The following is a 26,749-nucleotide window of genomic DNA, read 5'->3' on the forward strand; positions in this document are numbered from 1 at the left end:
AGTTAAAATCCACAGGATGCAAGATGTACATCATACATTAGGTATTTCTATTCACAAGTGTCTGTGTGGGGTTTTTTTTTTTTTTTTTTTTGTTTTTTTTACTTGTGCTAGACATCTGGAAAGTGTTGAGTGCTAACTGTCCCTGGAGACCACCATAAAATCACTTCTTAACACAGCCTCAGGTTGGTTTTGAACCAGCTATGCCATCAGCTTCCCATGGCTTGGAGTCCCTGAGGATCTCATTAGGAGGGAAGGGTGGCATGGTCCCTGTCTTCACTGCTTCTCTGTAATGTACCAACCCCAGTACTTAGTGTTCTCCTCCAAGTTCACTAGGGCACTTGAAAGTGTTATATGGCTGGTACTTCTAAAACTTGCAGACTGTACGAGCCATAAAGGGGACATTAGCTTGCACGGGCCTTCATTATTCTCAAGTGGTGATGCTGTTGTGTAACTGGAGTAATTTACTGACTAGAAGTATACCAAGAGAAAATAACTATCTGTGCGAAGTCAAGGAACCACCCACATCAATGGTAAGCTTTGCTGGCACAATGCAAGTCGTGTTCTGTTTGAATTCCTTTTTCAAATGAGGGGTAACTAGCTTTAAAAAAATGATGACGTCAGCATCACTCACCAGCGAGGTGTCAGGTTGCGGAACATCTTCAACCCAAAAAGAGGGCCGTGTGTGTCTCCAGCTCCTAATTCAACCTATAGATAGAAAAGTACGCACTTGTATGCTCTCTATTGTCATTTCCAAATGAGAATATGAAATGGCAAGCAGAGTGGGCACCTCCCCCCAGCCTTTTGCCGAGGTCACCCGTCGGAGCGCCAAGCTAATGTTTCCACCACCATTGCCATTGTGTGTGGAAAGGGAACCAGAAAGTATGGCTGTGTCTGATGTGGTCAGAGGTGCCTGAAAAGAACACAGCAAAAATAAATATACACTTATGAATGGTGTAGAATATCTGAAAAATCAATTCTACCTACTGCACACAGTGAACAATACTATAATCACACTGTTTTTTCTCTACTATCAGTTTCCATATCATTTAGCATGAAATCAATTTGTGGAACATGTGAATTTAACACTGATAATTACATACCTCGATGGACTGAGATATATGCATCTTGTTAATCTCAATGTGGGGTAAGCTGCCACCAGAAATCTCCTCGTAATCTTCTTCATAGCGGTCAAAAAGGTCTGTGGCATCCACACCCACACTGATTGTCCCCTGTCCAAAGAGAAGAGGTGATCAGTAAGTACACAACCCGACAGAAGCCGCATGCGGAAGGATCGCACGTGAGAAGTGAAACCTTAGGGTTGGTCCTCTGCTGCAGTCTTCTCTCCTCTCGCTCTCGCTGAAGACGCTCAAACTCTTCTCGGATCTCGGCTGGTGTTCTTTTCCTCTCTACTACCTGAAAAGAAAAAAAAAAAATCCGTTGGAACATAGTGCATGGCAAATTATACTCTACCACATGACTGAAATACACCCTTCCACATTAATGACATAAGCCTGCAACATGACTGACATATGTACCAAATTATTTAAATATATCCTATTACAACAATAAAATGAAAGGCACCAAAACACTGGCTCTGATTTTCACAACTTTTGAACAGACTTACCTCCCATCCTTCCACCTCGAGGCCTCTTTTCCCATATATGTCATAGATAGCCCTAGACTGTGGGTCACTTAGAACTGTGTGGGGGAAAAATACACTCAAATTGTTTTACAGTGTTACAAAACAACCACACACAACCCAGCAGAATGCCTCATAAGAAAAGAAAAGAAAAAAAAACCTCTTATCACTCCTTTCATGTTTCAATCTGTAAATTTGCCTGTTTGAGAACAGTGCAGACTCTCACCTTCATATGCCTGGTGTACCAAGTTAAAAAGCTGTTCTGCCTGTCTCTTCAGGTCAGGATCTCTATGTTTATCGGGGTGGTAGAGCATACAAAGACGGCGATATGATGCCTTGAGTTCTTCTTGTGTGGCCTAAAGGAACAAGTCATGTATGCATTTTAGAATTTCAGCGTTATATCATTTGTATACACAAATTTGTATACACAAGTCTGTTTGTTAACCACAAGAATTTTATTGTGGACCTACTGCATGCATTCAAATTATAGGCCTCAATATCTGAGCACAGTGATATTTCACCTTCCCTTTACTCAGGAGTCCTGCTGTGATGACAATGTATCTAGACCAGACTTTAGATTTGAATACCTGGGTTTGAGATGATAAAATCTGTCATGCTTCCACAAAATTCCCTGAATTTCAAGTTACAAAGTGACCATTGGTATTGGGGTTAATTTATAAACTCTACAAATAAACCCATAGTTAAATACCTCTGTGCTTTTCTTGTACTGTTTATCTAGTAGTAAATTTCACACTGATAATTATGTACCTCAGTGGACTGAGATGTGGTGTCTCAGCAGTTAAGGTACTTGACTTGTAATTGGAAGGTTGCTGGTTCAAGCCCCACCACTGCGAAGCTGCTGCTGTTGGGCCCCTGAGCAAGGCCCTTAACCCTTGATTGCTCAAGTCATAATTGTAAATTGCTTTGGATAAAAGTGTCAGCTAAATTCCATAAATGTGAATATATTGTGTTCATCTCAAAAATGGGGTAAGCCTCCACCAGATATCTCCTCATAGCGGTCTGAAGCATCCATATTTTGTCTACAAGACCAAAAAAAACCACAACTATTTTCAACTAACTTAGCCAGAGTGAATTTTCTAAAACTCTGGCTTCAAATGATGGATTGTGATAGTTGCTGTATAGGATGTTTAGTCCTTATTGCCATAAAATCATTTTTAGGTTATAAAGACAAAATCAGCAAAACGTTACTGGAATTCAATCGCCCTTTAATAGCTAAATGATGTCCGTTTTGTCCAGTGATCTCGTCCTACATTTCTTAGCGTTACATTTATATTTAACTATATGCCAGAAGCAGGTTCTCCTAACGATCTGCTGTAATTAGCTAAAACAGCTACGCGTTAATAAAAGGCAGAAACTGAGGAAGAGACAACACAATATAGTCGCGTCGTAACGTTGAGCGGCTTGGGCAGGTAGCTAACAGCAGCTAAAAGAAGCTAAGATAGCTGGTTATCTCAGCCACCGTTAGAGAGTAGCGCGGTGTTTAAATCAACGCTTTAAATGCTGTGACACATCAGTGAAAATGTGCGGAACCGCAACAGATCTTACAGCAGCCATTTACACATTAAAAAGACGCGCAGAAACCGGTTTGTTACTGTTATTCATCGGCGCGTAGCTAGCCAGGGGTCATGCCGCGCGCCGCGATGCTAACGAAGATAGCTAACGCTTCAGCTCACTTTACTCCTCATACGTTTCCACCGGGAACTTCGACCCCTGAGGCACCTCGCAAGTTGCCTCGTAAAGAAACAACGCCAAACGCCATACCTCCCTCCGCACGTTTAACAGGGAGTAGTAATCATCGTTGTCCAGTTCATCCTCCTCCAAGGCCGCCGCCATGTTTACAACCTTTCATCTCCGCCCGGTGTCAGATTAAACCAGCCTGAGCGCAAACGGGCTTCCGCATGGCACTCTAGCGCCACCCTCAGGATCGGATGTCCACCATTCCTAAACGTTAAACGATTCATATTAAATTATACTGTTATACGACAATTATATAACGTGTTTTAACCTCACTAGTTGCCTCTGTGTGATTCTACACGGGAATTAATCATAGCAAGGCTAAATTACTCGGGGTGTGCTTCATTTATAAACCGCAGGCTTTAATTTCGATAGTCAAAGTTAATTAGTTCGTTAGACTGTCGTACATTATTGGACAACAGCTAAAGTGGTATTTAGAAAACCTACTCTTCTTTTCTTTTTCTTTTTTTCTGTAGATATGCATTATGTTTCATATAGTTATACACCGCCTTGTCTGCACATGGACAAGATTTATTTGCACCTTGAACACAATATTGAGGATAAACAAAATGCAAAGTAATTTATCCTGTGTTGACTTCACTCTGGCAGAAAGTAAACTGAATCAATTTCTGCAGTAGTCGGCCTAAATAAGCTAAATTTTGTGTCCGTGTGCTGGCCCCAGACTAATAAACATTTCCAGAGAACGAAGACCCCCTTCAACCAATATTTTGAAGGTAGACAACAGACTAGGCCTGATTTGTATCAAGAGCATCAACAAAAAGTTAATTTTAGCATAATTTTATTATGCATGAATGCTGATTTCTTTATGCAGAGATGCGACCAGCAAACTCACGAACTTGCCAATTAGACTACATTTCTTGACTTTCCTTTCGGCAATGAAAGGTCAGGATTTGGGGAGTGCTTACATGTTATCAATCGACTGCAAGCCATAAGGATCATTAATGATTATATTTCACGGTCTGTTTTTGCTTCGGGCAAAGAAACATTTAATCCATTATCTATGAACTCGGTGCAATTAAAGAATGTTCATTAATCTCTCAGTATACTAAGCCCATACCGCTTACATATTCATAAGTGCTTTAACAAGGTTTTTCAGGAGAGGAGAATATACTACGAGTTCACATCATATAGATCCACTGGCTTGGCTAAATGACCTGAAGCTCATTTATCTATGCTATTTCTAAATCTTTATAATATGAATACCGCAGAGGATCCAAAGGGTTTTTGAAAGGGTTTATGTATTTGAATGAACTTGTGAACTTATGTAACTTTCATAACAATGAAAAACCTCAGTCCACGAGTTCTCTGGTGTTCCGTGACACGCGTATGCACCTTTAGGAGCTGTCCTTTCAGCACCACTACTGTGTGATAGTGCGTAGTGTGTTTATTTATTTATTAGACTTGTATACGTGATTTACATGGTTTATTATTGCAAACCACGTTATCCCCATTGTGATCTCTAAACAAAGAAGCAAAGTTCCTAATTAAACTACAACTGAAATTTAAAAAGTATTTAAAACTGCTAAGGTTTTCCAGTATTCACTGGTTATTGAAATGTCGTTATGACCTTACAATTCATTCCAAAAGCATACGTTATAGATTTAGACTTATGGCAGTTTGCGTGTTGTGCGTAACGCGCATCTTTAGACACCTTCCCATCGCTCTACGCTTAAAAATAAGACTCCCCGATCTCTGCAGTCTCCGATGCAAGAAGCACCAGTGTTAAATTAACACACCACGTAAATCCGAAAACAACGCAAATCCACCCGTCCCCAATGCACCGCTCATTTAACACCGGTAATTTTGCTCCGTACGCGTAGCCCGACAGATCTCCTTGCAGACTGCTCGCTTATTTCTAAGGCGCGGGCTCCCTAAATATTACGCCATCGCCCGATGGTTACCGGAGGCGCTCCTGAAAGGGAGGATGTTTCCACTGAGCTCGCAGACCATTTCAGAAGCGCACGGTCAGTCACGGCCCGCCAGCCAATGGTAAGTGCGCTCCGCTCGGAGTTGCCCCTGCCTCGCCGGTCCCCCCTCGTGCCGTCCGCGACGTGCACGCGCGTGGTACCCACGGTCGTGAAGAGGAGGAGGAGGATGTGGCGCGCGGAGGGGAAATGGCTGCCGAAAACAAGCCGGAAGGTAAGAGGCAAATGTCGGGCTCGTTTCGCCGGTGTGACAGCGGCGTGAATGGGGGAAAAATGAGGAAACCGGTAGAGGAGACCCGCGGCTCGCCATGCAGGGAGCTTTCGGAACGACAGGGTTTCGGTGTTTATCCTGACATACTCGTTTATTTCTTCACGGAGACATTGCCCTAGCCAGCCATGGTAGCTAGCCAGCAGTTTGCATCATATATTTAAAAAGCAAGGAGACAAAACCGCGAGAGTCGCTGATATTTCCAAAGGTGTCTTGCACGCTATTTTTTCCCCAGCGTAACAGCCGCGTTGGAAGCAAACTTGGCGACAATATGGTAGTCAACAACTAACTTCTCTTTTATTTATCAATCTTCTCCGGTTGCATACATTGTTTCTGAGTTGGCAGATGCAGAGTTGTTTAGATTCTAGTTTGGTTTCGCGCTGCCTCCATCCGCGAAGTGTCCTCGTCCTTACAGCCTTTTGTTGACAAGCAAGTCTTACGGCAGCTTGGTCGGACCGTTATTTCTGCCGCTCGCAAACATAGCGAGCTTATTCACTTCTGATTATCTTCTTTTAAAATTGTTGTCAAAACACCAGGCTGCCACTTTTCAGGTTTGAGTCGAAGTCGTGTTGTTCCACGCTAGTGTAAAGCTATTCACAGATGCATAACAAATTACCTAAAATGCTCAATTACATAAATATTATAATCGATGATGCTTTGTGTGCCATTTCGTCTCTCGTAGGTTACATTGGTGACACAAACTTGATAATAAAACAGTTAAAAAGAATGCTATTTTTTCACAAAAGCAAATGTTTGCCTGTAGATTTCCTTCCTTAGGAAAAGTTCAGAAACGTATTCTGTAGCTGGGGACAGATGGGGTCATGTCAAGGCGGAGGGGAGTTCTGGCCAGCTATGCGAAATGTCTCTGGACTGAAGAAGCAGGACACAGGATCAAAAAGCACAGTCCCGTCATTATATGTGCTCTAATTTCGTCTCACCATGGCCGGATTTGCGGGTTTGACAATAGTTGCGTGACTAAACATAATGATAATGATGATTAAGCTTTTATCGGCGCTCTCGTAGAGTCCGTAGCTCAGGAGCAAAACGCTTTCGCTACTTTGTCAAGTTTTACAGGAGACTGTAAATGGCCCCGGGACGCTTCCTTCTCATAAGTACGATGCTGTTCGCCTGAAGCTGACCTCGGTCATTATTTGTTTCGTTAAAAAAAAAAAAAAAAAACGACCCAAAACTAACATATAAAGCAGGGTTTCCTTCTATCCACAGGGTGGAGACATTGAGTTTAAAGAAACTTTACGGGGGGTGGGGGGGACTCACTTGATTTTAATGCTTATGGTAACCTAAAAAACAAATTGCTATGACACTTGATCATTTACGTGAATTAGAAGGCTGAGAAGTCAGACAGTGAGGTAGCTAAAGTGTTCAGGAGGGATGTGGCATGCTTAGAAATCAGGACCCTTATACTGGTCACAACATACAGATAGATGCATGTAGCATTTATTCATATATTGCTTTATTTTAACCTGCCAGATGACAAACCTATGGCTATAAATCACTTAGGAAATAATAATGTGACATGAGGATTGTGTTGGGTTTGAACACGTGGGGGTCCACAGGGGGGTGGTGTTGAGCTTTGGTAGTAGTCAGAGTACATGTATGTTCTACTATGAACAGCATGTCAACTGAGACCGGCAGCATTAGAATAAAGAGTCCCCCACCTTTGTGCTAAAAACATCACAAGGCTGAGGGCCACCTAAACGGTGTTTGTTCTGAATGCAGGCAAAACACATTCAGGCCTGTAATATGTGTCACACTGGTTCTTCCTCGTTGCATTATGGTTGCCAAGCGCCTTTTAGAATGCCTGTGCCGAACAGGTTGAGTTATTTCTGCTGGTCTTGTGAGGAGGTCAGCGTGTGGAGGAGGAAGGCGTGACGCACACTTATACATGAGCGTATCAGGCTCTGCGCTGTATAGATTTATATAGGTTAATGGCTCTGGTGTCAGATATCTTCTACCTTACTGTGGCGTTTTTAATACTCCAGGCCTACATACTCAAAGCACGCAGTCTAGATTCTAGACGGAACATTATGTTATATAAAGTTTCATACCGTTTCTTTCTCTCTTTTGTTTTGTTTTTTTGTTTTTTTGTTTTTTTTGCCTGTTAGATTATTGTCTGTCCTGTGACCTTTTGTCCTTGAAACAGTGGAGTGTTGGTGTAGAGCAGCGTTCTCCAGGGCCTCGGTACTTTGCAGATTTTGTTGCGCATGAGGACAGGATGTTCTTTGCTAGAGGCTGCTAGGAGAACATGAGTAATATCTCTTGTGCCCCACTGAGTGCTCCTGTCCCCCAGTTTGACACTCCTCCCTCTCCCTGTGAGCCCCGATGGCACCCAGCTCTGTGGTTAATACGAGCTATAGCAGCTTGTTGCCTAGGAGGGGATAAGACACAAACAGAGATTTAGGCTTTTAATTATTGAGTATTTTTTTGTGAAACTGTACTCTCGATGTTATTATGTTATTAATAATAGCTGAATTTAGGTGATTTGGGAAACTAGGCATGGCATGAAGTCAAGAAAGGATCTTCTGGATTACAGGCAACTGCATGTTTCTGCAGACACAGACAATAAAATCTTATCAAGATCTAAGAGCCTTAAGCATAAATCATCTGTTTCCTGGCTGTGCCTTTCTGACAGAGAGTGAGGTTTTGGTATATCTCTCCCTGGTCCTGACTTAGTTTCATGTAAAGACCACAGTCTCAGATATTAAAAGGTTCTTGGCTGCTCTTCATCCTTGTTCTTTTATATCATCTTTAGCATTTACTCCATCAGGATTACCAGTATAATGGGGAAGAGTTGCTGCCATCTGCTGCTTTTATTTATGTGTCTATAAGAGGCTATTTTACATTGCTACTGTCTTTGCTTCAGGCTTGAAAAACCATGCAGAGCTATAAGGAGAGCTATAGACCGTGCCAACTTTATTTCACCAGGCTGAGTAGAATGTTACCTTGCTAATCTTTGCAGTGATCTACTCATAAAATGGACAAAGTGACAGAGATTAAAATAATATAGAAGTAAATAAACAAGAGAACATAATAAGCAAATACAAATAACATTAGTCTATGGAAATAAAATGCCACTTAGTGTCACTTTATGTCATTTATTCATCCACATAGACCAGTCCAGCCAATGTTTATGCTAACTGCCCAGCAGCTAATGGATGAATTGACTGATAATGAAGTACACGTTTGATGCTGAAGCATCCATTCAACAGTGAACTGGTTAACGCTCTGGTGCCTGTTGCTTAACTGTCACTAGCTACAAAATGGAACTTTGTCTGAGGCACAAACAAACTCCAAATAACTGGGTAATCAGCATCGATTTGCTGAGTCGACAGTGGCGAACATAATGACTGTAATAATATTTACTCATACACAGCAGAGTTTGGGATTATTTTTGATTTTGCTAATCAGCAGGAACATCGGTTTGGTACAAAAAACAATCAGAGAGGAAAAGAGAAAAGCTGTTATATAATATGTGTGAAGATTCTAAAGCTGTAAAAAGTTCAAATGTACAAAACCACTGAACATTTTGATTAACTTCAAAGTAGATTACAGAGTGCAATTCTACTGACTAGCCTAGTATGTAAGTGCATTCATATGAGGATATTGATGCCTGTGAACTGACTCATAATTTCCATTATACCACTTTAACACACCTCATAATCACAGTCATCAATCAATCAAATGATTTTATTAAAAAATGATGGCGCTATTTGTTTACTCATTACATATAATTGAGTTATTCCAATCAAGCGTTTCTAAATTAAGGTGACAGTACTTTTGTCGCCATGAAAACATTTTGTAAGATGTGATTGAGTCCATATTATTAGACTGTGATTAGAGAAACTAATACATCCACCGGCCTTACAAGAGTTTTTTTAGGTGAGTATGTCTGGGACATAAGCCTCCCTTACCTCTTCATAAAGTTTTAACTTTTGCATATTATGTAATACAAGAGAAATAAAAAAAGTTTAAAATATAGTTGAGCATAAGTAATTGCTAGGTGGACACAAATTATAATTGCATTACCACATCATTTAAAATTCTGCTATCTTATGTTCAGCATGCTAATTAGCTATCTTGCTCACAAACCTGTAATCCCCTGGAATTCTGCTGAGCACTGCATCTCCATTTGTTGGTGACTGAGAATTTAGATTTGTATTCTAAGGATGCAGTGGTGGGTCAGAGCATACGCTATTTGACAGCCATAAAAAATCATGCTGATATCCATATGATCATTTCAAGGCTATGCATATCTAGGAATAGAAAAAATGTTCAGTGTTTAATTTCGCATTCAGTTTGGCTATTATATTAGAAATGCCTTTATTTACTTAATCTGAATGTCTTAATTTATTTGGTCTAGCATGATTTTGTTTGTGTGATTTTGTTGAGGAGAAATGACCAGAATGTAAATATTAACCTGTGACAGAGCTAAGTGTAATCTTTTCTCCAGTGTAACATCAGTGTTGGTATTGGTTCCAAGAGTACCATATTGATTGGGCTCAAGTGGATATCCACTTTGAAATTTTTAACTTTATTAACTGAATAAGGTCTCCTGTGGTGGGAATAGACAGGGCTGTCCATTTGGTTGGCTGGCTGGAATGTGGAGACACATCTGTTCTTCACCCTGTCTTGGTACAGCCTCACATGCTGCAGACAACTGACTATGCTGAGTTTAAGGTTTATTGCAGTTCTAGCTAAATGCAGACACAAATCATTCCCCATTCTGTACCCCTAGAACCCCAAAGAGTTTATTGTTTGTTTTTGCTGCCCCTTTCAATGCTCATTAGAGGGGACATCTTGAATATTTATTTTTGCACCCAAAGATGCATCAGCAAAACTGAGGAAAGTTGGGATAAGAAAAGAAAACAATAACACAGGCAAATATTGAATGCAAAATGCTGGTTTCAAAAAAATACATATATATATCTAGAGATGGTAGAGTGAACATCATTTCAAACTTTCTCTCTGACCATTAAGTTACTGCTACAGCCTTGATACTTGTCCGGCATTAGGAATGCCTAATAGATTGATCAGAGTTTCCATATTAATAATTTGGATCCATTGTTAATCTACTTTACTTGTGAGATTTGATGTTGTAGCATCATATACTGTGAATAATAAACGTTAGGTGTGCAGCTTTACCATATTGTCAGCTAATGAAAACATGCATGCTTTCTTCTGGTACAAAAAAGAGATTGCTTTTGTAGTTCCACAAAGCTCAAGCCAGACCTCGGCTAACAAAATAAAATTCCACATTCCTTCACCACAGGGGAGCAACTTAAGCCAAAGTAATTCCTTCTGCCCCTCAGCAGGTGCATGATAAGGGGGTGCAGACTTGGTGGAGAGCAACGAAATTGGCATACTGAACTGGAGAACTGAATTGAGCAGATTGCTTATGAGAAGTGCTCCACTGCATGGACGTGGACATGTGCGGGTCGCAAGGCCGCGCTCGAGGGAAGGATGCTCGGGTCCACCAGACATGCTAACGCTAACCTCATTAACCACTCCGTCTGCGTGCATGGGGAGAATGTCGTAAGTCTCAATGTTAAGCTGTTGTGCAGCCCAAAATGTGCAGTTTTCCTAGTCTCTTTTTTTTCTCCACTCTCTCTTTGCCTCCTGAAGGACTGAAGAAAATTCGTAATCCGGATCGAATGTACAGATCGGCTGTGTGTTATTCCGGCCATGCTCCTCCTAAGGGTGTCAGTGATGACACAGAGATGAACAGTAAGAGCTGGTTATTAATATTGCATCCGTGGCATTGCCCAAAGGGGCCACTTGCTGGCTGATCTATTATTCATTCATCAATTCATTTATTTACTTCTTGATTTCATTTATCTTCTTCCTTCTCCACTGGGATTTCCTCCTCAAGCTTTATTTGACTTTTGGAAGTGTCTTCTTGATAGGCGCATGCTGTCAGTATCACAGGTTTTACCATGTCCTAAGAGTCAGTGTGAACTCAATCTGACCATAAAGACCACATTACGCCAGAATGTCATATTAAATATTGTCAACCACTCCATTTCACCATTTAAAAAAAGAATTTATCTCATCCATCAAGAAAAAAACTTTATCCTGCTGTATTTTGCATCTTAAGCAAAGCTCTGGTCACACTGAAATGATTTGTTAAAACGTGTATGAGCATCTTATTTCAGCTGTGAAATAAGTGAGCTTCATAAAGAAAAAAAACATTTTTCCTTTATATCAATTATGTGTTAATGTATGCTTATATCACACATAATGATGATTAATCCAGAAGTAGCAGTGACTCTGTGTTTAATAAGCACTATAGCAGTGCTCCTACCATTCTAGCAGACTTTGTTGATCTGTGTAATTAAGTGTGTTTATGTTTGTCGTAATTTTGAGAAGGGCGTCAGATCAGCCAGATCTCATTGCTATACTTTTCACTCATTATGCTTTTTCTATAGAATATAGAAAGCACAGTGTTTTTAATGAACACTCTCGTGGAGACCTAAAGTGAATGGCAGAAGCTGCTGTTTGCAGTCACCCAGCATACGTCCATGCACGTGCACACTGCGTGTGTGTGCTTGAGACTATATGGCATTTTCCTTCCATCTCTCTCTCTCACTCTATGTCTCCATCCCATGCTCTCACGCACTCCTGCATGCGGCATGATGTAAGTGGTCCGTGCGGCTGTGTCTGGCGGCCCAGTTAATGTGTGGTACCTGGAGGTTTTCGTATCAGTAGGACAGAGAAAATGCGGCGTGCCCTGGCGGAAGCAGGTAAACCACTCATGTGAGTAATTGTGGAAGTAGTTATGATAAGGATAAAGGGCTTTAGTGTGGATCTGGCTGCGCCTCTTTTTGCTGTCTGGTCTGTGTGTGTGTGTGTGTACGCACGCGCGCGCGTGTGTGTGTGTGTGTGTGTGTGTGTGTGTGCACGTGTGTTCACGTGTGCGCATGTGTGCTCTCAGGTCCTCACCTCCTCTCTCCCTGAGATGGGATTTTCATGGATGGGTAAGTTTGGCTGAGGCTGAAACACATAAGGACTCCCTTTTTTCTCTTCAGTTGACGCAGGCACTTCAGCTGAATTAAGGTCCCGATTTTGGTTTCTCCAGCGTTTTGGTGTGTAGCTAACTTCTCGATATTAGAATAGAGACAAAGATTCTCTTTATTTAGTGTAACACACAAACATTGACCTTTTAAAAGTCACTATTACCCAGGGTTAAAACAAAGAGTGCATTGTTTCAATAATTAACTCATGAAAGGTCAAAAGAAGCTTTCACACTGTCGTCTTGCATGTGCAGCACAGCAGTGGTACTGGACTAAGGGACATTCAGGCTTCGAAAGGAAAGCTTAATGAAAGCCTTTATTTAAGCAAGTTCATTTGCCCCATCAGAGCTTGAAGTCCTAGTCTCCACGTTTCAAAGTAATTTTGATCACATCAGCTTTATTGTATAAGTATTTAGCTACTATTCCAATTCCTTCCAAATGCCCTTGGAGCTAAAGCAGACGTACCCTTTCACAAGTCAAAATCTGTAGAAGATTGTTCTGGACTTGTGTCTGATGATTCTCACAGTCTTGCTAGCTATCCACACACCACAATATCCAAACAGGCCACTGCATGTGTAGGTGCAGAAAACTGGGATGGAGGTATTTGGGATCTGTTCTTGCCTTTGACTGACATGTGCCTCATTTGCTTTAAGGGTAAGAGTCTGTTTCTTTTCTCTCCATAGCAATACAATACTTCTGGCTTCTGCCGTAAACTTAAAAGCATGGCTGTTGCATTTATTCAAGCAAAGTATTCATTTTTATGAAAGCTGCTACCAGTGTTGGATAAGCCTGTGATCCTACAAAGATGGTGCTAATTCAGATTCAAGTCCAGCGCAGCCAAAAGCTGTCTTTTTTTTAAGCCAACACATCTGTCAAGCAGCCTTGGTTGAGTCCAATTGCAGGGGCATGACTGCATAACACAAACACGTTGAAAGTTCTGTGTGATGTAGGTGTTTATTGGGGCCCGCGTGGCTCAGAGCTGGGGAAGGCTGGGGAGATCCGACCACTATCCACCGGATCTCATTGCCTCAGATTGTCAGCATGTGATTTAGACAGCAATTGTAACATGTTAGAGAGGGCTGTTCTGTTATTGCAGCTCAGCCAAGGTTTTTCCCCGGTCTTCATTAGCAGGGATTTTCACAGTCTGGAGCAACTCTTTGTCTGTGTAAAGTAATAGTGGTACAGGATTGGGGCTCATCTTTCTCCAGGCAATTAGACCCTAATGTAAAGTCTGTTAAAGGAAAAGACAGCATTGAGTTTTAGTCATTGATTTAATGATATGGCAGAATTGGGGTTCCTTACACATGATGTTTTTTTTTTCCAGTTTTTCTCTGAATAATTGAGTGGAGTGTCATTCATATGACTGTGGAAAGGAGAACTTCTTTTTAGTTCTAGCGTGATTAATGCATATATTGACTGGTTTGTTCTGCATGGTATCTCTGTAATCTCTAGAATTTGCTTGTGCTTTTAGCATACTAAAACACGGCATGCTAGTTCGCATGTCTCTTTCTCTGCTCGTTCTTCTTGCTTTAAGTGCAGCAGCGACATAACCAGGTCATGCTGCTGACCCTATATGCTGGACTTAACATGGCCAACTGTGCTATATGGGTCTCTATATGGAAAACGTGTAGTTTTTTTCATATGTAGCCCCTGCATTTTAATTCATCGTGACAAGCTCTGTTATTTGTTCCCTTGCTCAGCTGTAACTATCAAAATTATTGGTGAGGTCTCTCTATATGGTGAGGTCTGACAAGCACACCTGCGGCACTTTGATGGCAGGTGTGAGAATATAGCATCTCTCTGTGATGTCCTCCGAATGTAGAACGGGGTAATTGCTGGCAAAGTTAAATTTAGCTGACTGGCCAATCTCTGGAAAGCACCAGCTTGTGCAAGAAGCAACTGGCCTGCCAGGCCTTAGTTTAAATTGAGTTCATCAGTTGAGCTGTGATAGTGGGATCAGTGGCTCTGCAAAATGGTGCGCCGCTAACAAATAGCCCAATGGCGACTCCTCTCAAGTGAGGCAGTCGGAGTTGGTGGAGGGGCATGTTCTAGAATTTCAATGTCGAAAAAGGATTTAGATCTAACCAGAATATTGGAAGGTAAGGCCCAGTTATTTTATCACGTTTTGTTACATTCATAGTCTTGCATTTTTGATGGATTGATTTTAAAAGGAGTTTCGCTACAATAGTGCCTTGATTATTATTTCAATTCATTTCTCTGGCCCTTTGGTCACAGGAGGCATGCTTTATTAGATTAGTATTGAATGGATCAATACCACAGTTGGGAGTTATTTTACAAGAGCCATCTGTTCTGATGTCAGGTGATGTTACATGTGGATCAAAGGGTAATGTTTTAGTCTTACGAGATAGTCTACATGTGTACAATTAGCATACCATCTTCTAGAGTTACGGGATAGAGGAATTCTTTTTTTTTCTTCTTTTTTTTACATCAACGTTAAATTCTGTGTTGTATATACTTTACATAATAGAAAAAAAACCTATCATATCTGGACTAGGGTTTAAGCTCTGAATATAGAGGGGATTATATTCGTACCATTTAATGTGCCCGAATTGATAAAACATGCTTTTAATATTTTACAACATCCATAATGGTAATCCTGCCTGGAGGAGAAAGACATAAGAGCTCTGGAAATTACATAGGCTGCGTGATGACTGTACGTAGTTCTCCAGCATCACTGCTTCAACCCACTGAGGGAGGCAACAATTAAAAGTGAGGAGTGTCACTCACTGAGCAAGCACACTGGCAGGAGTAAGAGAAAGTGAGTGAGGGAGAGAGAGACAGAGAAAAGGAGAGCGGGAAAAAGAGAGAGAGAGAGAGAGAGAGAGAGAGAGAGAGAGAGACAAAGAAGGGGAGTTTGTGTCAGGGAAGATATTGATTTGAGATTTGTTTTAGTCAGCCCTCTCAAGTTTCATGACCTACTCCTGTCTCCAGGGTGAGGCTGGAGCAAGCTAGCATGACTGATATTGTTAAAGCCCCTGAGCAGTCTCCTTCAGGAGCAGCATCAGTGATAATCTGAGGATCAGCAGCCCTCTCTGCACCGAAATAGATTTTCCTCCTCCGGCCTGGGTTCAGACACACTCGATGGCCCCGGAAAAGGCCGGAGCGCATGGAGAAGCGGCGGTGATTTGGGTCTGGTAAGGGTGTGGACAGGGCGTGGGCGTGGAGCCGTCAGCATCGGTGAGCCAGAAAACGGCTCGGGCTTTTCTGCAAGATCAAAGCCGGCTCGCTGGCAGCAGGCGAGGACGCGGCACTTCTGAGATGCGGGCTCCCTCACACGGTTTGTCAGGGCAGGAGCGCAGGTCCGTTATTCTGCTCCTGTAGACCACAGTGACAAGAAGGTCCGAGATTGTGGAAGGAGCCACAGAAGCTGCCCTTGTGCGTGTGTGTAGACCCAGATGTGCAGAGCCCGTGGTCCTGTTCTTGTCTTACTGGTCTTCCTAATGAAGGAGTCCCCTGAGTAGCTGGCAAGCATAAGCAGAAAATCCTTCCTCGTCTCCCTTCATTCCGCAGCTTCCACTCTCCACTTCTCCTCTCTTTTCATCCCTTTTCCCATCTACTGTTCCCAGCCTGTCTGTTGATCCTCTCTCTTTTGCAGGGGCCATCTTTTACGATATCACACTCTGTTTCTTCCTTATTCTTTTCCTGCTCTCACTTCTCTCTCTCTCTCTCTCTCTCTCTCTCTCTCTCTCTCTCCCTCTCTTACTGTGTCTCTCTCTGTTCACCCCCCCCCCACCCCCCCAAACATTTTCTCTTCCCTGTTCGGACAGGCAGGCTTCTTTCTACTGATCAGTCCCGGCTCAGTAATTGGCTGCCCCCTCAGCTCAGTTCAGCATCACATGTATAACTCCCCTCCAGACTCCCCCTCCCACCCCTGGCCCTCTCAGCCTTCCTTGCACTTTAGGACCTGACAACTACATTGTTTTCCACTGGTGGGGAGACTGAGTTATGCTAATGCCCACGGTGCCATCGCCATTTAGCTGGGGAAATAAAGGACGTGAGCTAGCGCGGGAACGCTGACATGCCTAGCCGCCCGTCCGCAGGAGCAAAGCGGCAAAGGGAGCAGTGATGGTTCCTACTCTGCAGCCGTCGCCGCGCGCTACAGCTACATCGTTCGGGGAGACTCCATCCTTATTTGTGTGCACTTCTCTCAAAGCGGGCCACCAATTCTCCTCTCTCTGCATCCTGACTGCCTGTTCACTCCTTCTTCTTTGTGTGTGTGTGTGTGTGTGTGTGTGTGTTTGTGTGTGTGTGCCATTTGTTCACACTCAGCAATTGAATTTTTTTTTCTGACACTGAAGCTCATTTCTAGTCCTCCGAGCCACAATAATGTAAGATAAGAGAGGGTGTGTGGGTGTGCATGTGTGTGTGCACGTGCGTGCGTATGTGTACATTTAACCACATAGACACTGACGGAGGCTCTTTATTAAAGCAGGCACTATCAGTGCTATGGTGAATTACCATGCATCCCTGTTTCTGCTGCTTTTAACTGCTGAGCAATAAGCCTTCAGTTCACACACAGTTTTATTTGGTCAAGTTTCTTCCTGAGATTCCTCTTAAGCTGTGCTTTCACAGAGGCTACAGTATTGTACCAGTATGGGGAGTTTTTAATCAATAGTATTCTAATCTGAACAGAGGATGTTTTCCTTCTCTATGGGATGTACACTAAAATTCAGAATGAGATGGTTGCTGTAGTTCCACGCTCATCTACAGGAATATTAAACTACACTCATCTACAGGAGTATTAAACTACACTCATCTACAGGAGTATTAAACTACACTCATCTACAGGGGTATTAAACTACACTCATCTACAGGGGTATTAAACAACACTCGTCTACAGGGGTATTAAACTACACTCATCTACAGGAGTATTAAACTACACTCATCTAAAAGGGTATTAAGCTACACTTATCTTCAGGGGTATCAAACTACAATCATCTACAGGGGTAATAAACTACACCCATCTACAGGGGCATTAGACTAAGACCGCATGCATTTCACCCACTCTTTCCTGTAATACCCTTTTCAGATCTTGAAAAAGAGAAAATATATTGTAGAAATGATTACCTTCACACAGCGCTAAGAGCACGGGGCTGTACTCACTCCATAACGGGTCGTCTACTGTTGTCCCGCCCTGCAGACAACTGTGGGAGACGATGATGTCATGGGTGGGTGTGCCTGAGAGAATGCTGTATATAGCATTGATCAGAGGCAGACAGGCAGAGCTTAATTAGGGGCTGAGCACGTGTGTTGGCCAGGATTGGTCCCAACGAGCAGGGCAGTGGAGCACCGCGGCGACCACTAGTGAGGCTGTGAGTGTGCCCGCTTTTCTCTATTTGATTGGTGTCCCGAGACCCCCCCCCTCCACCCCTCTAACAGCTAACAAGGTTTACCTCACCACAATACAGTCTACTTTTACTGTTTCACCTTCCTGAAACCTTCAGGAAGACATGCTATAATTTGGAACAATATTACCAATAGAAAGAATTACAACAGAGGCATTAAATAATCAATAGGAAGAATTGTCTATTGAGCTATGATTAGTATTCAGTTGAGCAACTTTTGATATTTGGATTGTACCAACATTTGCTGAGGTTTAATGCGAACTGTCAGGCCTGGCTCCTAAAGATGGAGGGCCTTTTTTCTGTCTCTGGGAGTTGGGGGTGCTGGTGTATGTTGTTTATTTATTGTGCCTTATTCGGCTTGCCTGGGGTGATGCTGAAGCACCTTGTTGTTATCTGCAAGCAGCTGCTCTGCTGAAATGTTAATTGAGCGAGGCAAATCATCCCAGATACAGTATCTGCTCCCCACTGTAAGAGCAATTTAGCCCTGTTCAGCCCATTTCCAGCGCACCGCTCCGAGCAAACGCCAGAGCTCAGCCTTATCTCATCACCTTGATAGGGAAGAACAGTGAGAGAGTCCCACGGCTGGCGCTCACCCTGGTCAGGTGAACCCTTCGTTAGTGCCTCGCTTCAGGCTGGGATTACTTCTAACACAGCTCCGCCCCCTTTTCTGCCCCATTCTCATAATAGTCCCTTATAATGATCATCCTTTAAGTCTGTTTTCTCCACTATCCCAGGCACTTATGGCTTAAGCCCCCAAGAAAGTTATTATTAATAGCAAATCGTTAACAAAAGTCTAATGCTCATAGACAACAGGGGAGGAGAGGCTTGAAAAATGTGGGCTCCCAGTGTTATGTAAGGGCTGGTTTTTAAAAACACAGACAAAATGAAGATCCCCCCCCCCCCCCCCCCGCCAAACCCAATCAACTGGATTGGACACAGGTAATAAATTGCTCGGAGAAGAGAACTCCCAGACCCTCCGTAAACTCCGTCTCATGTGCAGTGGCTGTGGGAAGGGACAGGGATCCCTTAAAGCAGAAGCTTTACAGCTGGAGACCATAGTATTAAAAAAAACTAAACGTTATGCTTGCCCATAACATGAATTATTTTTAAAATAATCTTTATAAGGCATTAAATATATAAAAAGGCTGACTAAAGGGTGAGGCAGATGAAATTGATCACCATTACATAAACCCTTCAAATTACGTCTTGAATTAGCTTGTTCTCTCTGAAGTGAACCACATATGATTCACAGATTTGTGTTTGTGCTTTGGATAAAAATATTTGATTTGGGATGGGCCAGAAGAGAAAAGATGACAGGAAAAGTCTAATAGCATTTTTTTCCCCATTTACAACCATATTTTTCTCAGTCTAAACAGATGACAAATGTTCTCTTTGACAAATGTCTGCAATATCACGAGCCGCCCGCCTGATAACTAGGGAACGAATGAGGGATAAGCAGCAGGACTGCCACTGTCACAGTTCACATGGTGCTTCTGTCATTTGAGAAAGCAAACCTGGTCGCTGGGATTTCTCAGAAGAACTGATATTACTTCATTGTGGTTGTCATCTTCCTCTTATTGTGTTATTTTTCATTGTGTATATTGGATTGAAGAAGAATTGATTTAAAGAAAGGCACCCTTATGCTATGGTAATTTCAATTTTGTACAAATTGCCCACTGCGTAGCACAAAGCAGCCAGAGTTGGAAATTGTGTAATTGGCGTCAGTAGATCTGCCTTGATAAGTCTTCAGTGATGTGAGTGGCGCTATAATGCACTGTGAAGAGTAAGCCCATTAGCTCAAAGAAAGCTGTAATCACACAGATTTGCAAGCAAGTTCTTAACTGCATTCGCAGCCTTTGGCATTGCCTTGAAAATGAATGTAAGTTGTTATTTTACAATTATAGCTACATCAGAATCGTGGCGGTATTTCTGACTATGGCTCAAATGTATTATATAATGCAGTAACTGATCCGACAGTGCTATATGCCTCATTGTCATAGTCACTAGAATATTGCTAAAATATCAGAATGTGCTTACGCCGTTAAAACTAAGACAGCAGCTAATTGGACAAAAACCTAGACAATTTATTTATTTATTTTCGTTTGGCACAGACACAAGATTGGATCGTGTTAGTTCTCATTTTAACTCCAGCAGAGTTTAGAAATGTATTGCCACTAAAGGTATTCTTTCAGTGGTTTATGCTGTGTGGGGTAAACTTAGGCTTGGTCTCCACTAATACTGTGTGTGTCTGACCTATTTCTGCCATGGATCTTTGTTTACTTGCTGCAGTTGTATGCAAGGTAGCAGCCAACAAGTAGAGAAAATGGCAAGAAAAAACACAAGTAGCTTCTTTGTCTGGACAGATAAAGTCATGCAGCTAAACATGAAATTAAAATACCTTCTACAGTCAACAGTGTGACACTGGGTTCCACCATTTGGAAAATGTGGAGGTCACATGACAAGCTTACGTCAATGTTTTCTAAAAGCTACATTTTCCCTCTATTCACACTACAACACTGCGTCTCCTTAGTTACCTACTTTGGAGCGTGGATTTTGAAAGGTATGTAGTCAGTGGGGGCAAAAGTGTGGATGAATGGGCAAAATGCATGAAAACAAAAGCACTTTGTCATTTACTCACAGGATGTATCCTAGCCAGTACAGTAGGTTAGAGTTCAAGATACCATTGAACTAGAAAACTATAGAAATACAGGCATCAGTGCTGAAGCCTATAAGTGAAAAACAAATAAGTTCTATAACAGACAACAATAAGTGCAATAAACAATACCCTAGAATAAGTACTAGAGTTTCAGTTACTCAACAAAGGTGCAGGATCAGTGGTCATTTACATATTCCACAAATGGATGGGTCTCAGTCTGCATTTGAGGTTTGCAAGGAACTCTGCTGTCCAGACAGCCAGTGGAAGTTTGTTCCACCATCTGGGAGCCAGGACAGAGAATAGTCTCAACGCTTGAAGCATGGCGTTTCAAGCCGAGCCGTGCTTGAGGTTCGAGGTACTCATCAGGCTTTTTTTACCCATGTTAATGTGGCTACGCCTTACACGTAAACCAACTCATTTTATTTGCTCTTGTGTGGAGTAACCTAAATTAGCCTCAAGGTCAGTCCCACACGTGGCACAGACATGCCGTTGTTAATGGCAACATAAGCAGGACCACTTGAACTACCACTGCTACTGGTCTCATTATCTAAGTAAGCAACAGTGTCTGCGTCACGTGCTGTTGTAAAACTTTGCAGGACTACATTAGGACCTTTCTTCTTTTTGTACTGCTAATCAACATCTTTGTACAGACTGACTGCCTGAAGTTTTTTATGTCAGTTTTTTAAATACAAGATTTGGTACTAAGTAGAGAATGTGCAGCTGAAAAGGCACGTGCATGTAAGACATTACGCGCAGCGCATTTGACTTTGGTTGAATTTAAATGGTCATCGCTATTAATAGTGTTACAATAATGCACTAGGAATTCTTTATCATATTATCCTTCAGTGATAGCCAGTGTGGTGTTGTGTGTGTGTGTGTGTGTGTGTGTGCGTGTGTGCGTGCGTGCGTGCGCATGTACATGCATGTGTCATCAATCCACACACTTGTTATTCCTGTGAGGTTTTTTATTGGAATTGGAAGTGAGTGTTGTGTGAGTGGGTGCTGGTGAGAGACGAATGCAAAATCAGCAGACGATAGTAACAAGGTGATTATAATTGGCCCTAATTCACAGTTGTAGATGATATCATTATAATTTAGATGTTGTGCTCTAAAACACTGAGGGTAAATGGCAGTGAGCAGACTGGTCTGCTAAGCCCTTTACCCTCAGAGAGAGACACGTACAGAGACGCAACAGAAAGCCTGATTTATAGCACTGCCTTAATTGCCCTCTGAACAAACTCCCCTTTTCTTTTATCACTTGCTGGCATTTGTGCTTTTTACCATTCTACCTTGCAGTCAGGATCAGGATGGCTTTGGACTTTATTGGGTAGTTAAAGTCTTAATAAAGCTTACCGTCACTCCTTTGAGCCTTCGAAACTGGACTTTCTTCCAAAATCCACAAAACGTCATACTAACTTTCCCATTCCAAACGTATTCCAGAAGTATTCATTTTTTCTCACTGGCATTTTATGCTATCAATTTTTAATGTAATTATTTTTAATAATCAGTAATAATTTGGTTTCTTTTAGATAATTAATTGATTGCCAGCCTCAGACCAGAGTTGCCATGGCGATGCACTGCTAATGTGCTATAGACACTGATTATAGATCAGTGGTTATTCACCGAGTTTGAGAAAGGAGTGGAATCTTTGAAGCTTCTGGATTCTTTTGAAAGCCTGTCTTATCCCTGTTTGTACATATCATTTGTACATTTTATCCCTGTCTGTGCCAATGAAGCACAGGTTTCATTAAAAACCCTCTTTATATGGAGTGCTAGAATTTTGTTCTGCATTGTTTCCATTTTTGCCACATCTCTGACAAGCCTATTGTTCCTCTTTTTGTGTCCTCAGATGAACATGGACATTTGAAAATATACCTGCCCAAAAAGCTGCTTGAATGTCTACCAAAATGCTCCTCATTGCCAAAAGAGAGACACAGGTGGAACACCAATGAGGTAAGGTCACCTCTCTCTACCATCTGCTGCTATGTTCTTTTTATTTTATTTTTTTTTACTGCTGCTGGCCTTATAGAAATCAGGCCTTTTTTTATTTTAAGCATTGCATCTGACACAATGTTTTAACAGGAAGTTTTTCCAGTGGCTCTGCAGTCATATCAAGCCCAGCTGCACTATTGTTGAGACACATGAACACAGACGTCATCCTGCCCTTTGCATTGTGAGACCTTGTCCAGCACCTGGCTAAGCACATGCAGATGAGAATTAACATTAATTGTGTGAAATATGAGGGCCACACAAATGGTATTGGTACATTTATCCAAACGTGGGGTCCTGCTCAGATTTTCTCCCCTGCATTTCTGCACTATGTGCAGCTACATATAACTTTTTTTTCCAGCCATCTGTTTCTTGACCATTTTTATTCAGAAAGATTATGACTGATAAAAATAGGCTGCGTATTATTTATGGAATGCAATGGCATATGGTTTGAGTTGCTCTACAACCTGTCAGATGTTCTCTTGGTACCTTCACACTCTTCACTTGGAGGTGAATATGAACACTGCCTTACCCAGACTGCTTGCCTTTCTCTCCTGTTTCTCACAGTGTTTTATGTCGAGTCTCTTTGTAGTTGCAGAAGTTGAAGTAGGACTCACTCTTGCAGACGTGTAGAAGGTTGATTGAAATATCTCTCGTACCTTGAAATTTGATTTTTTGGAATGGCAGAGTCAGGGTATTTCAAGTCTCCACATTAAAAATGTGAAGATAGTTTGCTGTGAACTACGCCTTGTAGTGGAATTAGGAATATTTTGAAGAGCAGTCTTGTGGTTTATTTAGTTAATGTTGCAGTCAGCATGCTATTTTACACCCATCCCTGCCTCTGCTGAGCAGCTGGGCTATCTTAAAAGTGCATACGCCAATAATCTGCATATGAAAATGCATTTTAAGTGGGTTTTTTTATCAAAGTCTGAAGGTATTTCACGTACGACGCATCAAGCAAACAAGAAGAGATAAGAAACCTTTTAGATTTTTTGCACAGAAAATGAAAATGCACACTGTTTATGTTTGTGACTGCGTGAAAAAAAATCCCACAGGCGGTCTGCCAGTTGTCCTTGACCTGTGGGCCAGCCATTTTAAATGAGTTCATTTCTCTCAGTCTAGGTTCTTTATCGTTTAATGGAAACGCGACATTGTTTTGCTTGATTTTCACATTTTATTTGTCGTTTATGTTCAGTCTGTTTGGCAGTGTGGCTTCCCCACACTGGCTAACCAGGGTGGCTGGAACTAAATATTGTTTAGTTGCTTAAAGCCGGAGGGATATTAAGTTATTATTGTTGCAAAATTTCTCTTAAGAAATTCATAAGCTACTTGCTTACTAAAAGTATTGCACCTATAATTGAATTGATCGTTGTGACGCATGTGTTGCTTTAGCGCCAATGTCCTCTGAGAACTGAATACAAAGAGGTCCATCTTGTTATTGTTTTTGTTTTTCATAATTCATAAATGTTTTAAATGGTACTTCTTTAATAAATATACCATTCTCCTGTGAAGGTTGTTGGAGGGAGGGACGAGGAGTGCGGTAGTGGCAGAACTTGCCTCGCTGGAAATCATGCCTGCCACAGCCCCCTACATAACTCACATGTCACTCTCACATCAATTTCAGTCCTGCCAAAAGCCCCCAGTGACAAATCACGGACATGGCCCTCTTAAAGGGATATTTATGAATTGAATACAATACTTTATCCCTTGGCGTATTCTTTATGGAGAGACAACCACTTTTTTGGGGGGGGGGGTGGGGGGGTGGGGGTGGGGGAGTGAGATGAATGACAGCGCCAGAACAGAGAGTGAAAGCTCAGGTCCACGAGTATTTGTGTATCTTGTCAGAATCAGCTATGAATGTTTTCCCTCTGTGGTGGTAACCTGTAGCTCAATGGTGTTTTGTTTAATATATAAGCTTTGTAATGCAAATTTGGAATTGAGGAATGTGGTTGTTGGGTTTTGTTACCATGTAATATGATGCAACAGCCAGGACCTCAGAAATTCAGATAATGACTTAATTCCCTTGGCATACAAAGCCTGTCAGTTCAGCTCAGTGGCAAGTGTGAGTGAAGAGGTATTTTACAACTATGTGGTTTATTGTCAACCAACTGTTGACTTGATTCTGTTTATATGGGGAAGCAAAAGGAAAAAGCATTTCCATCAGTAAGCTAGCATTAGGGATGATGATGTAACTTATTCGACCCAGAGTGCTGTGCTTCAAGTCAAAATTAATTAATGTTTTTATTTTAATTTTTTTTCTGAAACCAACTAGAAAATGTCTGCAGTAGAAGAAGGGAAATGCTGGCAGCTGCAGCTTTGTACAGTGTGTCAAGTCATTTGTTACAGAAATTAAATCACAACAGACACCTCATAAAGTAGGAGAACGTATTTTCAGCATTACTTTAAAGAGCAGTTAATCTGTTGTCAAGCACCCCTTGGATTGATGTCAACTGTCGGCAGTGGACTCTCAGAGCACCGTGCTAGGTAGCCACGGAGGCGGGCCTGATTCTTACGGGGCGGACATCAGGAAAGCGGGTGGAGGGCGGGGTTGGGGGGGGAGTCAACCTTCCCAAAAACCAAGGGCATTTCTCTTTCATGTGCGCCAGGCAGACACCAGTGACTCACTGATGGCAGGCTGAGAAGGATTAAGGAGTCTCTCGTTGCTACTGATTGTGTGAGTCTTACTGAAAGTGACACCTCATTTATTCTCTGCATATTCCTCCTGCTTGCCCTGCATGCTTAATGCCACCTTGTTTTTCTCCTTGCTCAATATTTAAAAAAAAACGTCTTCCGGACCAGGAGGGGCCATTGTTCTATTTTGAACATATAATGATAAAATATCGTTTATTTGGGTTTACTCTGTTCTTCTCTTTTCATTTTCCCTTTTTGTCAACTAGTGCTGAAAATTTGTCTTGGGAAACGGATCTCTTCTTTTATTTGAGACACTTTGCATTCTCGACAACGCGCGCGGCTGTGTCACGTCACTGATCCGAACGCCCCCCCCGCAACCAACGCTTTTTGTTTCTCATGCGGTTTCCCAGAGGAAATTTGTGCCAGCACGTTGTGCGGCGCTCCATATTCATGCGGAATCTAAATGAGATCAGATTATCACTCCTGGCTCTGTGTAAACAGAGAGGAGAGGTCAAGGTGCCAGTCGGGTGCAGATGCCAAGGGTGCACGCGGTCCTGCCTCCCACCACTCGCTCTGCTGCTCCTGGAGATGTGCAGGGGAGAGCTGTGGCCATGGCGATACATCCACTCCTTTCCAATTTTACTAATCCACATTTCACATGTTTATGGGGAGAAAGTGTGCAGGAATAAATTTCAAGCATTGACCTTAAAATCAGGTTCACCGAATGGGATCAAAACACAAGAGAAAGCAGAACGGGAGAAACGGTGGCGTTTGGAAATGTAGTTTGGTGCAGGCAGAAGACATGCCTGTATACTGGGCTCAGATTTTTACATTTTACATTTACTTTTCCCAGCATTTGGTGGATGCTTTTATCTAGAGCAACTTACATATAGTTATCAGTATGACAGTATGCGGAATCCCTTTTACCCCATCTGGGCCAAAGGCTGACAATTCATTTAGCGGCAATAACAATACTTTTTCACAATCCTATATCATGAAAGAAAAAGAGCCTCATAGCAGACTCTGAAACTGGAGGGTAATTATAGAAGCATCCTAAGAGATTTAATGATGATTGTTACAGATTGTTACAGAAGCTGTTCTTATATCAGTCCGAAAAATGTGTGAATCTTTCCTTTTGGGCTTATGGGTTATTAGTTGTATAAATTGCAACATGTTTGAGACTGTGCCCCCGCTCTTTGACTGTGGGTTGTGTATATAAAAGCATTGTAAACAAGCTAAGGCAGGGAATCTTAGTGGAGCCCTCTTCCTAGCTCAGCTCTGCTACTCTTCTGGTTGCTCTTGGGGGATGACCTCTATTCTACCGAACATTCCTATTGAGATTAAAATCTTTTTAAGAGAAGGACACCACATAGGAAGGGCAGTAATCCTCAATCCCTTCAAGATCAAACAGACCCAGTTGCCTCTCCCTCTCCGAAAATCCAGAGCCCCGGAAATGGTTTTCTGAACGACT

The 26,749-nt window shown here is 42.1% G+C and overlaps 2 protein-coding genes across 10 annotated transcripts in view; one reads left to right on the top strand and one right to left on the bottom strand.

Moving 5' to 3' along the window:
- dnajc11a (DnaJ (Hsp40) homolog, subfamily C, member 11a) overlaps positions 1 to 3,541 on the bottom strand; it is a 7,802-nt gene extending 4,261 nt beyond the window's left edge. Inside the window, exons 1-7 of the mRNA XM_027017459.3 lie at positions 3,422 to 3,541; positions 1,866 to 1,995; positions 1,625 to 1,698; positions 1,312 to 1,413; positions 1,101 to 1,229; positions 788 to 910; positions 632 to 705 (exon numbers count right to left, since the gene is read on the bottom strand). Of these exons, the coding sequence (XP_026873260.2) occupies positions 632 to 705; positions 788 to 910; positions 1,101 to 1,229; positions 1,312 to 1,413; positions 1,625 to 1,698; positions 1,866 to 1,995; positions 3,422 to 3,493 (704 nt within the window). The 5' untranslated portion in view covers positions 3,494 to 3,541. The remainder of the gene's footprint in view (positions 1 to 631; positions 706 to 787; positions 911 to 1,100; positions 1,230 to 1,311; positions 1,414 to 1,624; positions 1,699 to 1,865; positions 1,996 to 3,421) is intronic.
- A 1,889-nt stretch (positions 3,542 to 5,430) lies between these two features.
- Positions 5,431 to 26,749, top strand: part of camta1a (calmodulin binding transcription activator 1a) — a 260,811-nt gene continuing 239,492 nt past the window's right edge. For all 9 annotated transcript variants that reach the window (XM_035522400.2, XM_081706806.1, XM_081706807.1 and 6 more), the window contains exons 1-3: positions 5,431 to 5,554; positions 11,249 to 11,350; positions 22,508 to 22,611. In XM_035522400.2, coding sequence (XP_035378293.1) covers positions 5,530 to 5,554; positions 11,249 to 11,350; positions 22,508 to 22,611 — 231 coding nt within the window. In that variant the 5' untranslated portion in view covers positions 5,431 to 5,529. The remainder of the gene's footprint in view (positions 5,555 to 11,248; positions 11,351 to 22,507; positions 22,612 to 26,749) is intronic.

This window comes from Electrophorus electricus, chromosome 24 (genome assembly GCF_041902795.1).
Source record: "Electrophorus electricus isolate QZ-2024a chromosome 24, ASM4190279v1, whole genome shotgun sequence".
Classification (NCBI taxonomy): Eukaryota; Metazoa; Chordata; class Actinopteri; order Gymnotiformes; family Gymnotidae; genus Electrophorus; species Electrophorus electricus.